This window comes from Lissotriton helveticus, chromosome 12 (assembly GCF_964261635.1).
Source record: "Lissotriton helveticus chromosome 12, aLisHel1.1, whole genome shotgun sequence".
Taxonomy (NCBI): Eukaryota; Metazoa; Chordata; class Amphibia; order Caudata; family Salamandridae; genus Lissotriton; species Lissotriton helveticus.
The window spans coordinates 720,592,126-720,608,479 of record NC_136073.1 but is presented as its reverse complement, the minus strand read 5'-3'; the positions used below and the strand labels follow the sequence as shown (position 1 = coordinate 720,608,479).

At 51.3% G+C, this 16,354-nt stretch overlaps 1 protein-coding gene across 3 annotated transcripts in view; it reads right to left on the bottom strand.

Moving 5' to 3' along the window:
• The window catches only part of ARHGEF11 (Rho guanine nucleotide exchange factor 11), an 883,046-nt gene that overhangs the window by 282,222 nt on the left and 584,470 nt on the right, over positions 1–16,354 (bottom strand). For all 3 annotated transcript variants that reach the window (XM_078670282.1, XM_078670280.1, XM_078670281.1), the window contains one exon: positions 479–625. In XM_078670282.1, coding sequence (XP_078526408.1) covers positions 479–625 — 147 coding nt within the window. The remainder of the gene's footprint in view (positions 1–478; positions 626–16,354) is intronic.

Sequence of the window (16,354 nt, the reverse complement as noted above, 5' to 3'; positions counted from 1 at the left end):
ATTCTGAAGAGGAAACTGCAGATTTAAATGTCCATCAGAAATCACCATATTCTCTGTCTGGAATTAATAACCATCCACAAAACCACAGGCCTGGTCTGAAGTTATCTTCACCTTTTCTCTGCATCCAATACCACTTTTGATTTAACCACAAGCTTCTTTTTACATAACTTATTATTAGCGTGCAATCTCCATTAACCCCATGCAGTAAAAACACACATGACTCACTGCTGAAATTACTATCCTTTGCTGTGTAACCCAAGAGGTGTAATATTTAGGATCAAGAAGAACGTGTTGAATTGCCCCCATCAGTAACATAGGCAGGTGCCAAACATTTGCAACTGTATTGTAAACAAGCCTGCCAACCCAACTCTGTCCCACAATCATTGTACACTAGAACTGAAGTATGCCAAGTACAGACATTATAGATTGTCAATAAATAATGATAGTAATATGTATCAATCCCCCAGCAGCCACTTACTGTGTATTTCAATCAACACAGGGAGATTGGGAAACAGCAGCAACAACTCGTCCTGAGACAGAAGATTCTCTTTCCTCATTCGCTGGTAGAAAATGAGATCAAGCACTCGGAGGATCCTTGAGTGAGACACCTCAGTCACAAACAGCTCTGCAACAAGATTTAAAAAAAGAATACGATTATGCTAGTAAGAGACCGTTGGAATCTTAATGTAGGAATGACAGAATATTAAGAATGCAATTCACCTTTCATTATGGCAAATTGGCCCAAGACGAAAAAAAATCTACCTAGGCCAATCAGAACACTCCATTTTTTAAAAATGTATTTCCAGGGACCAACCCAACCGTCCAGATATACAAATATTTTTAAACCAGAATATCTTAAAAACTACTGAACGGATATACACCAAATCACAAAAGGCATAATCTGCAAACTAAGATCTAGCTTCTTGCCAAATTTGGCATGATTCTGTTCAGCAGTATTTGCAGTAGAGCAGTCTAAAGAAGTCTATGGAAAATGCATGTGGATTTTGCGTTTTGGGACCCCACTTGATGGATCACCCCAAAACTTCACAGGCACAAACTAGGTAAAAGAAGAGTACATTTTTGGAACTTTAGTGGAGATTGGTCAAACTGCACTTAAGTTATTAGCAACACAAAAAAGTCACTTTCTAGGAACACATAGTACACAGGGGCCAATTTGAGTAAAACATTTTTTTTTAAAGGTGAGCAATTCTTTCCAACTACTAGGATATCTGCATCAATTTATGTGGCACATTCTACATGAAAGCAGGGGGTAGCTACCTTTAGTGCAGCAGGTGCAGAGGCACTGGGACCCAAAGCTGTGAGGGGCTCACTGCATCCTAATTTTGATGTTTTCACTTCCCAGTAGAGGGCTATGGGGTCCATTTTTCTTGTTCGCATTATGGCCTTTGGTACCATTGCTACATTACTGCATGAAAGTACCACACATCTTTTGATGTGAAACACAGCCAGGAAACCTAACAAAGTTAGGGTGGGAGGAGGAACAACATTTCTGTATGCACAATGAACAAACGACTTACATTCGGTTGTGCTCTTTCTGGTGGATAAGCTCCAATTCTCACCTTCAGAATAGCAGTGGTCCCATTGGCCGCTTGGTGACTCAGTGTTAACTTCCTTCACCCTGAAAGTGACAGAGTGGAACCACATACATGTGCCACACCTGTGCTCATCATTTTCTTTTTTCACTCTCTCCATGCCCTTGAGTGCAGTGTACGTAAAAATTCTATGTACAAGCATGCAGATCTCTAATTTGGGTCCTTTTCAGATGGTAAAAAAACAATGCTATTACACAGAAAAGGAGGGGGGGGCCGTGAGGAGTCTGCAGTTAGTGTCTACCAAAAATAATATTCCCGAAGGTAAGTAATTTGTTCTTCTTGTGGATACTTCTAACCGCATATTCCTCAAGTTTAGAACAAATATCAAAGCAGCAACTACCTAGGTGGAGACTCTGTGTAATGGGCACAGACTAAAAAGTTCTACAAGACTGAACAGGCGAAATGCCATTCCCGTCAGGCCAATCAATGCATTAGTGCGTTATGAACATGCGCATTGACCATGTTGTGGCCTGACAGATGTCAAGGAAAGGCACTCATCATGCAGACACAGTCATGGCTGCCCTAGACCTCCATAGCGGAAGGGGGCTCTCAAACCTTCCAGGGGCAGCCTTTTGGCTATTGTGTAGTATATCTTAATGCACTTTCTTTCCTTTCATCAAAACAGAAGCTGAATATCCACCCATTGGCCCTTGGTAGATCAATGTAAAAGCTTAAGGCTCTTTTGCAATCCAGTCAATGGAGTCTCTCTGCCTCTTTCAAGGGGTGAGGAGGATTAAAGATGGGAGTGAAAAGGAGTCACAACGTTTGGTTCTCAACCCTAGTTTGTCTGGAAAAATAGTGGAGTAGGGTGGCTGCACCAAGAGAGCCAGGTGCTCACTCACAAGACAAGCTGAAATGATTGCAGGGAGGAAGATAGTTGTGGGAGTTGAAGAGGCACCAAGCAGCTATACATTAGCTCGAAGGTGATGCACACAAGGAGCATCAGGACCAAATAGAGATCCCACTCTGGCACCACAAACTGTTTGGGAAAGCACGTATGTCAAACTGTGACTAAAAAGAATCACAAGAGGTGGCCAGGAAAACACAAAGTCTTAAAGGGCCAACTAACCAGGTTCGGATGCCTAATTCCCTACTGCTGCAACAGCAGAGCCTATCAAAGTGGTAGCCTGATCAGAGGACAGATGCTTATGTCCAGAGGTTCTGTGCAATACGGAGCCACCAGGATGACTTGGGAGCGGTTGTTCCTGAGCTTCTTTAGACTGTGAGGCAAGAAAGACAGTGGCAGAAATGCGTAAAGGAATCACTGCTCCATTTTAGACAGAATGAGTCTCCTAGAGAGCACATTCTTGGAAAAACTCCAATGTGAAGCAGAAATTTTTACACTGCACATTCGCAACTGTCGCGAAAAGATATAAGCTGGGGTTCTCCCCACTATCAGATGTCCTTTCCCACCTCGGAGTGCAACTGCCATTCATGATCTAGCAGGCATTGCAGGTATGCTGGTCAGCCTGGCATTTGAAGATCCTGCCAAGAGTTTCATGATCTGGGAAACCCTGACGCTCCAACCAACTCCAGGTGGGTAGAGACTAAGCACAGGACCCAGTAACCCACTCCGTCCTTGTTGTAGTACCACATGGCGGTAGTGTTGTCAATGAGAACCTGCACCAGCCTTCCCCTCAAGAAAGGCCTTCAGCGCATAATCTGGAACTGGTTTTCTGCCAGAGACCAGACTCATCTGAACTCCACCTTACCCAGATGGCCTCCTTAAGCCAGCAGTGATACATCGATCACCACAGTCACCTCTGGATGGGGAAGGGAGAGGGGCCTGTTGCTGGTCAGGCCACAACTGAAGATCTTTTGCACTTGCCTCAGAAACTTGGATGACTTAGGGACGGTCCCTTGGTGCTGGACCACCGAGACTTCAGATCCCACTGTAGAGGTTCCCTTGGTGCTGAACCCGCCGAGACTTCAGATCCCACTGGAGACCCCACATATGCACATGGCGAAGTGGACAAGCAGGATGCATGAAGCCCAGGAGCTGCTCTGAAATAGAGGACTCAGGCTGAAACATCAAGATCACAGCTTGAATGTGCCTACTTAGACACCACCCCTGCATGCTGATGTCAGTTCTGACGCGACTTTCCATGCCAGAAGCACAGAGCCATGAAAGACACTGACCACTTGTGTGCCGCACTAGAGCCCTGCAAGGGAGTCCCTATCCAGAGAAGTCAGTTCGCAGAGCAGGGAGGATGGGTGGGCCGGTAAGGAATCTATAACTAATATAGGTCTATTACAGATTTATCATTACCGAAGGTAAGTAACTTGTTCACCTGAAAGAGACTATTAGTTATAGATTCCTTACCTTAGAATAGATACCCCGGCAATACCAATACCGGAGGAGGGTCTACGAACCAAGTTCACACAAGAAAGTCCTGAAGGCCAGAACGGGCAAAGTAGCCATCCCTCTGGACTTGGCTATCCAGGCAGTAATGTCTGGTGAACGTGTACATAGAAGCCCACATGGCCGCCTGGTAGATATAGATGAGTGGAACTCCACACGACAAAGCAGTGGTTGCTTCTGTAGCTATAGTGGAATGAGCTTGCAGACCCACTGGGGGTTCCTTTTTAGCCAAAGCATAACAAATCTTCATTCAAGGGACTACCCAACGAGAGCTGGTACGCTTCTGCACAGCCCGACTTTTGACACCCACATAGCCAACAAAGAGTTGATTGTCCAACCGAAAATCCTTTGAATGGTCAAGATAGAAAGACAGCGCACCTTTTCGGGTCCAGATGGTGGATTCTCTCCTCTTCTTTGTAAGGGTGCGGAGGCGGGACAAAGGTGAGCAGAGTAATAGTCTGCCCGATGTGAAAGTGAGTGACAATTTTAGGCAGGAACGAGGATCTCGTTCAAAGCACCACTTGTTCTGTATGGACTGAGAAGAAAGGGGGCTTAGAAGAAAGAGCCTGAAGCTCACTCACTCTGCGTGTAGAGGTAATGGCAACAGGAAAGGGCGTCTTCAGAGTGAGGAGCCTGAGAGGACACTTGCGAAGAGGTTCGAAGGGAGCACACATAAGGTAAGTCAAGACAAAGTTCAAGTCCCACTGAGGCATTATGAAAAGAGTTGGATAAAGAGATGAAGAACAAGTTACTTACCTTCTGTAACAATATATCTGTAAGAAACATTAGTTAGTTATAGATTCCTTACCCCCAGGCGTCAGACTGGATCAGGAAAGTTTTTTGGTCAGCAGTACCTCTGCGAGTCGGAAGGTGTGGCGTCGGTTGGCTCTGCGTCAGTCGCTGGCATCGTGGTTGCCGGGATGACGTCGGAGTAGCTACTTAGATGCCACCCTCGTGCGCGGTCGTCAGTTCTGTGTACGACTAACCGCCCAGAAATCAGAGCCATGCAAGACACTGACCACTGGTGCACAAAACTAGGACCCTGAAAGGACATCCTTAACCCTAGAAATCAGTTCGCAGGCGGGGAGGATGGGTGGGACTGTGAGGAATCTAAAACTAATGTTTCATACAGATATATCGTTACCGAAGGTAAGTAAATTGTTCCGCTGAAAGAAACACGTTAGTTATAGATTACTTACCTTAGAATAGATACCCCAGCAAAACATACCTGGAGGTGGGTCTGCAAACCAAGATCACACAAGAAAGTCCTGGAGAACAGAAGGGCCATAGAAGCCGTCTCTCCGGACTTGATTGTCAAGGCAGTAGTGTTTGGTAAAGGTGTGCAATGAAGCCCACGTAGCTGCCTGACAAATGTCGTTCAGAGGAACTCCACGTTCCAAGGCAGTAGTTGCTGCCATCACCCTGGTGGAATGGGCGCGCAGCCCCACTGGAGGCTCCTTCTCTGCCAGAGAATAACAGGCTTTGATACACAAAATAACCCATCTGGAGATAGTCCGCTTGTGTATGGCCCAACCTTTGTTGGCGCCCAGATAGCCAACAAAGAGCTGGCCATTCACCCGGAATTGTTTTGTGCGATCCAGATAATAGGAAAGCGCACGTTTTGGGTCCAGACGGTGAAGCCTCTCCTCCTCGTTCGAAGGATGTGGATGCAGAAAGAAGGTAGGCAAAGTGATGGTCTGCCCGATGTGAAAGGCAGTGACAACCTTGGGCAGGAAAGATGGACGAGTCCTGAGAACCATCTTGTCCAGATGGACACACAGGAAAGGAGGCTTGGAGGAAAGGGCCTGGAGCTTACTCACCCGTCTGGGAAATGTGATGGCTACCAGGAAAGCAGTTTTAAGAGTCAGAAGTCTTAAAAGACAGTTTGTAGCGGCTCAAAGGGATTGAATTCAAATCTCACTGAGGCATTACAAAGGGGATAGGAGGAAAGAGATGAGGAGTGGAGTTGGCCTAACGGCTAGGGCGGTTGACCTCGAATCTGGGGAACTGGGTTCGAGTCTCGGCAATGACACTAAACATCCTGTGATTCTGGGCAAATCACTTAATATCCCCGTGCCTAACAATAAATGAATATGTCCTCATGTAATGCAACTGGTGCTATGTAAAGCACTCTGATACCCAATTCGGGTCAAGTTCGTGCTATATAAAACACTGCAAAAAAGATGAGCTATGCCTTTCAGGAAACGATTAACAACTGGGAACTTGAAAAGAGAAGGCTGCCTGGGAAGTCGAAGGAAGGCAGAGATGGCTGAACGATAGCCTTTGATAGTGCCTAGAGCAGAGCCCTGCTGGGCTAAAGAAAGAAGGAACAAGAGAACTTCAGAAAGAGGGGCAGAAAGGGGATCCACAGCCTTTGTTGTGCACCATGGCACAAGCTTGTCCCACCGGCAGGCGTATACCGTCTTAGTGGATGGACGCCTGGCTGCCAAGATTACATCGCAAACTTCAGGAGGAAGGTCAAAAGACATCAACTGCCGCATCTCAATCTCCACGCAAGGAGGTGGAGGCTGAAAAAGTTCAGGTGGAGGACCGTCCCCTGCTGCTGCAACAGAAGATCTTCCCGAAGAGGCAGTCTGATCGGAGGATCGATGGCTATGGTGAGTAGCTTGGGATACCAGACTCTTTGTGCCCAATCCGGAGCCACAAGAATGACATGGGCCCGGTTGCACCTGATCTTCAGCACTCTGGGCAGAAGTGGTATAGGCGGAAAGGTGTACAACAGAAAGCAACTCCTCTTGTGACGAAAAATGTCGCCTAGCGAGTGCCGCCTTAGAAATTCCAACGAGTAGAATTTCTGATATTGCGCGTTCTCTTTGGTGGCGAATAGATCTAACCAAGGCTCTGCCCACTGTCGAAAGAGACCTTGCACCACCTCTGAGTGAAGACGCCATTTGTGATCCATCAATCGCCTGCGGCTGAGTTTGTCCGCCCTGGTGTTCAGGGAACCTGCCAGGTGTTGAACCACCAGGGATATGCCCTGATGTTACAGCCATTTCCAGAGGCAGAGGGCCTCCTAACATAGGGTCCACGAACCCACCCCGCCCTGTTTGTTGCAGTACCACATAGCAGTGGCGGTGTCCGTTAACACCTGCACTACTCTTCCCTGGACAGAGGGAAGGAATGCTTTGAGTGCAAGACGAATCTCTCAAAGTTCCAGAAGGTTGATGTGGAGCCAGGACTCCGCCAGAGACCAGAAGCCTCGGATATCCACTTCTCCCATGTGGCTGCCCCATCCCAGAAGGGATACTTACGTCACCACAATGTGCTCTGGTAGGGAAGGGAGAAGGATCTGCCGTTGGCCCAATCGAGAGTGTAGGAAGCTGGCTCTGTATATACTATACCAAAGTGAGGTATAGTGTGCAGAGTCCAGAGGAACCCAAAAGGTAGGCAGAGGTAAAGTTAGATAGAACCTTACTCCCTATTTGTGGTAGTGTGGTTGAGAAGTAAGGCAGTATCAGTGAACAGTGTTAAGCACTTGTTGTAGACACTCCGTCAGCAAATTAATTCACACACTCAAATACTACACTTCAGACCAATTGTTTAGTTGCACAAGTTACTACTTGTGTAACGATATATCTGTAAGAGACATTAGTTAGTATTAGATTCCTTACCTTAGAATATCCCCAGGCGTCAGACTGGATCCGGAAATTTTTGCGTAGCAGTACCCTTGCGCGTCGGTAGGCGTCGTCTGCGGCTCCGCGTCCGTCGTCGTGGGCGCCGTGATGACGTCGTCGGAGTACTTAGACGCCGCCTCCGCGTGCTGACGTCAGTTCTTAGACACAGCTTTTCTGCGCCAGAAACGCAGAGCCATGTTAAAAACTAACACTGGTGCCATTAAAACTAGGGCCCTGAAAGGGGACAACCCTAACCCTAGATATTGGTTCGCAGAACGGGGAGGATGGGTGGGTCGGTAAGGAATCTAATACTAACTAATGTCTCTTACAGATATATCGTTACACAAGTAGTAACTTGTGCATCTGAAAGAGACACGTTAGTATTAGATTCCTCACCTTAGAATAGATACCCCAGCAATACCAACCCCGGTGGTGGGCCTGCGAACCAATAATCACACCAGAAAGTCCCGGAGGACGGAACGGCCAAAGAAGCCATCCCTCCGGACTTGGCTGTCCAGGCAGTAGTGCCTCGCAAACGTGTGCAACGATGCCCACGTAGCTGCCTGACAGATGTCTTGTAAGGGCACTCCCCTGCCCAGGGCAGTGGTAGTCGCCATGGCTCGGGTAGAATGAGCCCGCAATCCAGCAGGAGGCTCCTTCCGAGCCAAGGAGTAGCATGCCTGGATACACAGGATGATCCACCGGGAGATGGTCCTCTTGTGCACCGCTTTCCCCTTCTTCGCGCCCACGTAACCAACAAAGCGTGTGCGATCCAAGTAGAATGAGAGCGCACGTTTTGGGTCCAGACGGTGGAGCCGCTCTTCCTCTTTAGAGGGATGCGGTGGCGGGAAGAAGGTTGGCAAGGTGATAGACTGCCCGATGTGGAAGGCCGTGACAACCTTGGGCAGGAAAGAAGGTTTGGTACGCAGCACCACTTTGTCCGGATGGACAGAAAGGAAAGGTGGAGTACAAGGGCCTGGAGCTCAATCACTCTCCTGGCAGAGGTGATGGCAACCAGGAAAGCAGTCTTCAAAGTCAGAAGGTGAAGAGGACAGTTGTGAAGTGGCTCAAAGGGAGCGCACATCAGAAATGTAAGAACCAGGTTCAAGTCCCACTGAGGCATCACAAACGGAACAGGAGGAAACGTGTGTGTGATGCCCTTAAGAAATCTGTTAACAATAGGGGACTTGAATAAAGAAGGTTGATCAGGCAGCCTGAGAAAGGCTGAAAGGGCAGAAAGGTAGCCCTTGATAGTGCCCAGAGCAGAGCCCTGCTGGGCGAAAGAAGGAAGAGAAGGACCTCAGAAAGAGGGGCATTGAGGGGATCCACAGCCTTTGCTGTGCACCATGCCACAAATCTGTTCCACCTGCCGGCGTATACCGACTTTGTGGAGGGACGCCTGGTTGCCAGAATGATGTTACAAACTTCAGGAGGCAAGTCAAATGGCCTCAACTGTCGCCGCTCAATCTCCAAGCATGGAGGTGGAGACTGGACAGGTTCGGGTGGAGGACCGTCCCCTGCTGCTGCGACAGAAGGTCCTCCTGAAGAGGCAGACGAACCGGGGGATCGACTGACATACTGAGTAGCTCTGGATACCAGTACCTTCTCGCCCAGTCCGGAGCCACAAGGATGACTTGGGCCCGGTCGCGCTTGATCTTCTTCAGCACTCTGGGCAGAAGTGGTATAGGCGGAAAGGCGTACAACAGACCGCAACTCCACTCGCGACGAAAAGCGTCTCCGAGCGAGTGCTGCCTTGGAAATTCCAACGCGCAGAACTGATGACATTGCACGTTCTCTTCGGTGGCGAATAGATCTAACCAAGGCTCTCCCCATCGCTGAAAGAGGCCTTGCGCCACGTCCGAGTTCAGACGCCATTCGTGATCCATCATGCACCAACGGCTGAGCTCGTCCGCCCTGGCGTTCAGAGAACCTGCCAGGTGTTGAGCCACCAGGGTCACGCCCTGGCGTTCCAGCCATTGCCAAAGGCGAAGAGCCTCTTGACAAAGGATCCACGACCCCACCCCGCCTGGTTTGTTGCAGTACCACATGGCAGTGGTGTTGTCCGTGAACACCTACACCTACACTACACTCCCCCGGACAGAGGGGAGGAATGCCTCAGTGCCAGACGAATCGCCCTGAGCTCCAACAGGTTGATGTGGAGCCGGGTCTCCGCCGGAGACCAGAGGCCTCTGATCTCCGCCTCTCCCATGTGGCCTCCCCAGCCCTGGAGGGACGCGTCCGTCACAACTACGTGCTCCAGTTGGGGGAGGGAGAGGGATCTGCCGCTGACCCAATCGCGGTCCGTAAGCCACCACTGCAGCTGTCTCGCAGTGCCCTCCGAGATCAGGACGTGGTCGGATAGGTTGCCCTGATGCTGGGCCCACTGAAACTTCAGGTCCCACTGCAGAGCCCGCATCCGCCACCTGGCGTGATGCACCAGTAGGCTGCAGAAGGCCATCAGCCCCAGAAGCCGCAGCGTCAACCTGACCGAAACCCGGGATAGCGGCTGAAAGATGGGAATCAGAGCCTGAATATCCCGGATCCGCTGTTCGGGCGGATAAACCCGAAACCGCGCCGAGTCCAGAACCGCTCCGATGAAGAGGAGCTTCTGAGAGGGGCACAGGTGTGACTTCGGCACATTGATGGAGAACCCCAGCTGGTGCAGGAGGTCTGCCGTCGTCTGGAGGTGGCTGACGACTGTCTGGGGCGAGCCCGCCTTCAACAACCAGTCGTCGAGGTAGGGGAAGACTGAAACCCCTAACCTGCGCAGATGAGCTGCGACCACCGCCATCACCTTTGTGAACACCCGTGGGGCGCTGGTAAGGCCGAAGGGGAGCACGGTAAATTGAAAGTGCTCGTGGCCAACCATGAACCGCAGGTAGCGCCGGTGGGCAGGCAGGACGGGGATATGAAAGTAAGCGTCCTGCAAGTCCAACGCTACCATCCAGTCTCCGGGGTCCAGGGCAGCCAGGACCTGAGCCAGTGTCAGCATCTTGAACTTCTCCTTCCGGAGGAAGCCGTTGACGTTCCTTAGGTCCAAGATAGGGCGTAGGCCCCCTTTGCCCTTCTTGGGTACCAGAAAGTAGTGGGAGTAGCAACCACACCCTACTTCTGGCCCAGGAACGCGCTCGATGGCCCCCTTGGCCAAGAGGGCCGTAACTTCCTCCTGCAGAAGTCGCAAATGATCCCCCGACACACGGTGGTTCTGCGGTGGCATGGCTGGAGGAGTCGCCTCGAAGGGGAGGGAGTAGCCCCTTCGGATGATTTGCAGCGCCCACCTGTCCGACGTGACAGTGTGCCAGTGGAGGTGGTGATGGCGAACCCTGCCCCCCACTGGCGTCACATGGGCCTGAAAGCACGGACTAGGAGGGTTTAGAGGCGTATGCTGCGGGGGAAGGTGTGGACTGACCTCGCCGCTGCCCCCGACCACCCGGACGGCGGTTTCCACGGCCGCCACCGCGTTGGGTATTGCCCTGCGGAGCGTGGCTGGCGGCGCGTGTGGGCGCAACCCTTCCGTGGCCACGAAAGGAGTGAAAGGCAGCCGATTGTTGGCGCTGGCCCGAGAGGCCCAAGGACTTGGCCGTAGCCCTGGAGTCCTTAAAGCGCTCAAGCGCATGGTCTGCCTTGTCGCCAAAGAGGCGACGGCCATCGAACGGCATGTCCATGAGCGTGCTCTGGACATCTGCCGAGAAGTTGGCGGACCTCAGCCAGGCGTGGCGTCTGACCGCCACTGTCGTTGCCATCGCTCTACTTAGCGAGTCGGTGGTATCCAGCCCACACCTGATAGAATACTTGGCTGCATCCTGGCCCTCCACAAGGGCTTGGCCGAGTTTGGCCCGCACCTCCAACGGACACTCTGGCAGCACTTTCGTGACCTTATCCCACACAGAGTGGGTGTAACGTCCCAAGAGGCAGGCGGTGTTGGAAGACCGCAGGCCTAGACTAAGGGATGAGAAGATCTTCTTCCCATACTGGTCATACCTCTTGGATTCCCTGTCCGGCGGGGCCGACGGGAATGCGGTCTGGGAATTAGAGGCCTGGATGACCAGGCTCTCGGGGGTAGGGTGGGAGGACAGGAAATATGGGTCGCCCGGGGCTGGGCGGTGGCGTTTGGCCACGTTCCTATCTACGGGCGAACCCGTAGCGGGCTTGGACCAAGTGCCCAGAAGAACGTCGGTCAAGGTCTCATTAAAGGGCAGCGGAGGCTCGGCCGAGCTTGACTGCGGTTTAAGGACCTCAGTGAGGAGGTTAGTCCTCACGGCCGCGACGGGGAGCTCAAGGCCCAAGGCCTTGGCAGCCCTCATCAGCACCACACTATATGTTGCCCCCTCCTCCGAAGCCACGGTAGGAGGGGAGACAAAACCAGTGTCTGGAGAGGTGTCCAGGCCACTGGCCTCCCCAAGGTCTCCTGTCCAGTCCTCATGAGACTGACACTCCCTGGTCAGAGGGTCCTCAGACCCCTCCCAGTCTTCTTCATCACCCATCTCCTGAAACTCAGGGTTCTCAGCTAATGGGGCCTGTTCATAGAAGTGAAACTCCCCAAACGACGTCTGGAGCGGCGCCCATCGGGGCCGTCCAGGCGCCGGAACAGGAACGAAGGTGGAACCGGGGACGGCGCTGCCCGAGGACGGCGCCGGAGGCGACACCTGAGGGTCCGACGCCGGGGAGGTCGTAAGGTCCACCGGCGACAAACCCGAACCCGAAGGAGGTCCAGCGGCGCCCTGCGCTGGAACAACTGAACCCCTCGGCGCCAGGCCCGAAGGCGCAGGCGGCGTCGGGATAACAGGAACCTGCGGCGCCGGGCCCTAAGGCGTCGGCGGCGCCGGGGCCGAAGCACCCGACGGCGTCAAGGCAGATCCCCCCCGACCCGCTAGGGGTCCCAGACGGGTCCGCTGGGCCCGAAGGCGCCGCGGAGCCCGTCGGAGGAGAGAGTTTCCTCATGGCCATGAGGAAGCGGTCGATCTCCTCCGGCGTCGCGTTGAGCCCAGGGACCGTAGGGTATGGGGCTGGACGCGGCACCTGCGACTCAGTCGGAGCCGCGTGGGTGGTGTCACCCGAACCCCCGGCCGCATCCCGCGAGCGTCGGGGGGAGTCCGAGGAGCGATGATGCCGCTTGGACTTCTTGTGCCGCTTACCTGACGACGACTTCGACCCGGAGGAGTGCGGCCTACCCTCGGAACTGTGGTGGCTCCGAGCCCGCGACCTGTCCCTCGACCTCCCATGGGATCGGGACCTCTCGCGGCGCGGGACCGACTGTCGGAGTTCGAGCCGCCTGCGGGACCGCTCCCATCTGGCCTTCGAAGAGAGAGCCCGGCAGTCGGAGCAGGCCTTGTCGTCGTGGTCGACGCCGAGACAAGATAAACACACGCGGTGAGGATCTGTGACCGACATCAGGCGGTCGCAATCATCGCAGTGCTTAAACCCGGGCATCTCTACGGCACCGTCGGAGTCGATAGACTTCGAGAACAATCAAAAGTGATCAAAAAGTTAGTCAAAAAATGACTAGGGTTACTGCTTTTTCCAGATCTGCGCTTGCTGGCGCGGAAAAAAGAAGAACTGATGTCAGCACGTGAAGGCGGCGTCTAAGTACTCCGACGACGTCATCACGGCGCCCACGACGGACCCGCAGACGACGCCTACCGACGCGCAAGGGTACTGCTACGCAAAAATTTCCGGATCCAGTCTGACGCCTGGGGATATTCTAAGGTAAGGAATCTAATACTAACGTGTCTCTTTCAGATATAAAAATATTCTTTTAGTTATTTTATTTTCTAGAACCAAGCAAGCCTGGCACAGGTAAGTTGAAAAATACTTTGTATTAAATATACAGTTTGGATTGTAATAGTAAATGTACTTTGATTTGACTTACAGTATTGTTTCAGAGAAATGAAATGATTTGTAAATACTGTATATAGACTTGAATTGGGTTTTCAGTAAAATACCAGGTAAGTTACTTTTTGGATTACTTTTCTTACTCAAGAGTAGTATGCCTGGATACTACTCAGACATTTTCTGCAAATAGGTAAGTAAAATCATTTTTGCTAAACAGTGTAATTTGAAAGAATTTCTTTAGGTTTTCAAACTCCACACTTTGAAACATATCCAAGAAAAACAGTCAATGTTATCCTAAGGTGGAAAATATGGTTATCGGGTTTGAGGTAAGTATTTGGTAGTGGAGTAGACTCAGGGGTCCCCCCAGGCCCAGTGATGCACTCTTGTTACACCCTCAGCGGCACTAGTGCGGCAGGGTGTAGAGTGTTGAGGCCCAATGTTATCCAAAGGAGGATAGGGGGCCTCCGGTTGGTGGCTGCAGACGAGCAGGCCACTTGGCAAAGCTCCCGGACTTTAGCTCAGGGCAAATGGGGAAACAAGCCAGCACAAAAGGTGCACCTTCAGCGGCGCTGGGGCAGCCGGGTGCAGAGTGCTGTTATGGTGTCTTTCTAGAGCCCTGTTGTTTTCAATGGGGATTTTCGTTTTGGTTTATACCTGCAGGCTCAGTCCAGGAAGACTTCCGGGAGGAACCAACAGCAGGGCAGGTAAGTTGGAGGGCTTGGGGACGTAGGCGCACCTTGGGTTCTTTTCTCCAGGGCGCAGGGCGGCTGGATGCCTGGGTGTCTTTTGAGGTCGGATTTCACCTTACTGGGCCATTCGCGGTGGGGGGGGGGGTCTCCATGCAGAGCCTGCAGGCGATGTCAGGGAGCCCTGTAGGGGTCAACCCAAGGTGGACTCTGACTCTGGAGCACTGGAGGACCGCGCTGGGGCCGGTGGGCCACTCGAACTCGGGTCGTAGGTGACAGGTGCAGTGGTAGTTCCAGGCGTGGGGTTTCTTTGTCCTCAACAGGCTCGGAGTTCCTTTTGAACAGGGCTGCTGTTTACAGGAGATCCGGTCTTTGTTGAAGGCAGTCAGTCCTCCCATGTGTTATGGAGGCCGCTGGCTGCAGGACAAGACTATTTTTGATGCAAGATCTCCGGAAACTGGGCCGGTAGGGCTGGGGCCAAGTCAGTTGTTCTCTGCAGTCTCCTCTGCTGGGCGTCTTCTTTCGTCCTTTTTCTTCTTAGGTTGCGGGAATCTGCTTTCTTGGTTCAGGGCTGCCCCCTAAATATTTATTTATTTGTTTTATTTATTTATTTATTTTTGCAATTTGTTAAGCGCGAACGTTTGCCCGGGGCGTCTTGGCGCTAAAAACTTAACTCGTATCTCTTCCCATGTGATTGCGGCATGATTTACTGGGCAAATAGCCAAGTCTTCACATCTTTACGAAAAGCGTAAAGGGAGTGGCTTTGTCTGATTGAAAGCGGGAGTGAATTCCACAGTCTAGCTGCCGTGACTGAGAAACGTCTGTCACCCCAGGTGACAGTCTTGGTGCGAGGCACCATTAATTGGTGCAAGGTCGTAGATCTTAATTGCCTTGCCGGAAGATAGAGTTGGAATTGACTCCTAAGAAACTGCGGACCTAGGTGATGCAGTGCTTTAAACACCAGACATAATGTTTTGAATTTTATACGCTTTTTTATTGGTAGCCAATGGTAGTTCCGAATGATGTGGGCAATAGAATTGAATTTGGGTGTTTTGGATAATACTCTCGCTGCAGCATTTTGAATTGATTGCATTTTATTAACTACCCGCACTTGAGCATTGGCAAAGATGCCATTGCAGTAGTCAAGTGAGGATAGTACCAAAGTGCTAACCAAAGTTTTGTCTGCACTTTCAGGCAGGAATGGCATAATTTTTTGAATCAGTTTTAATTTGTAAAAAGCTGTAGCTGCTGTCTGGTTAGCATGAGCGGAGAAGTTGAGATGTTCATCAAACATAAATCCCAAATTTCTGACCTTTGAGACAGGGTTGGGCAAGGTTCCAAATGATGCAGGCCACCAGACGGAAGACCAGCGAGGGGAAAGTTTTCCGAAGATAACCACCTCGGTCTTCTCGGAGTTCAGTTTCAAGCAGCTGGAGGACATCCATTCTCCTATTGCTTGCATACCCTGCTGAAAACGCTCCACTACCTCTTCCCCGTAGTTGTTAATGGCGAGGACTAGCTGGGTGTCATCAGCATAAGAGGTAAGGCCCATCCCATAATGCTTGATGAGTCTAGCTACACATAGATATTGAAACGTCCGACACATAGATATTGAAAAGTGTCGGACTCAGGGATGAGCCTTGTGGAACCCCGCAAGGTAATGACAGCTCAGCTGATTGAAATGGCCCAAGCGTAACTGTCTGAGTTCTGCCGGACAAGAAAGATGCTAGTAGGCTTATGGCTCTCGATTGAAGGCCTATCCTTCCGACACGGTCGATCAGAATGGAATGATCGACCGTGTCGAAAGCCGCAGAGAGATCCAGCAGTACAAGTACTGCTGTGCCCCCTTGGTCTCTAATGACCCTGATGTCATCGGCGGCTTTAATAAGGGCGGTGTCCGTTCCATGGTATTTTCGGAAGCCAAACTGGGTATTGTCCAACAGTTGATGTTCCTCCAGGTACTCGGACAGCTGCTGATTTATAGCTTTCTCGGCTACCTTGGCCAAGAACGGGAGACTGGCTATTGGTCTAAAACTTTTCGGCTCATCCATGGCCAAATGCTGCTTTTTTAAAAGCGGCTTTACGAGAGTGTTCTTCAGAACTTTAGGATAGCTCCCTGAGTTAAACATACTATTACAAAGTTGCGTAACTATAGGAACTATTAAGTCCAGTACAGGTTGAAGAACTTTAGGAGGACAAGGGTCTAAGGCCGATCCTGTTTTTATG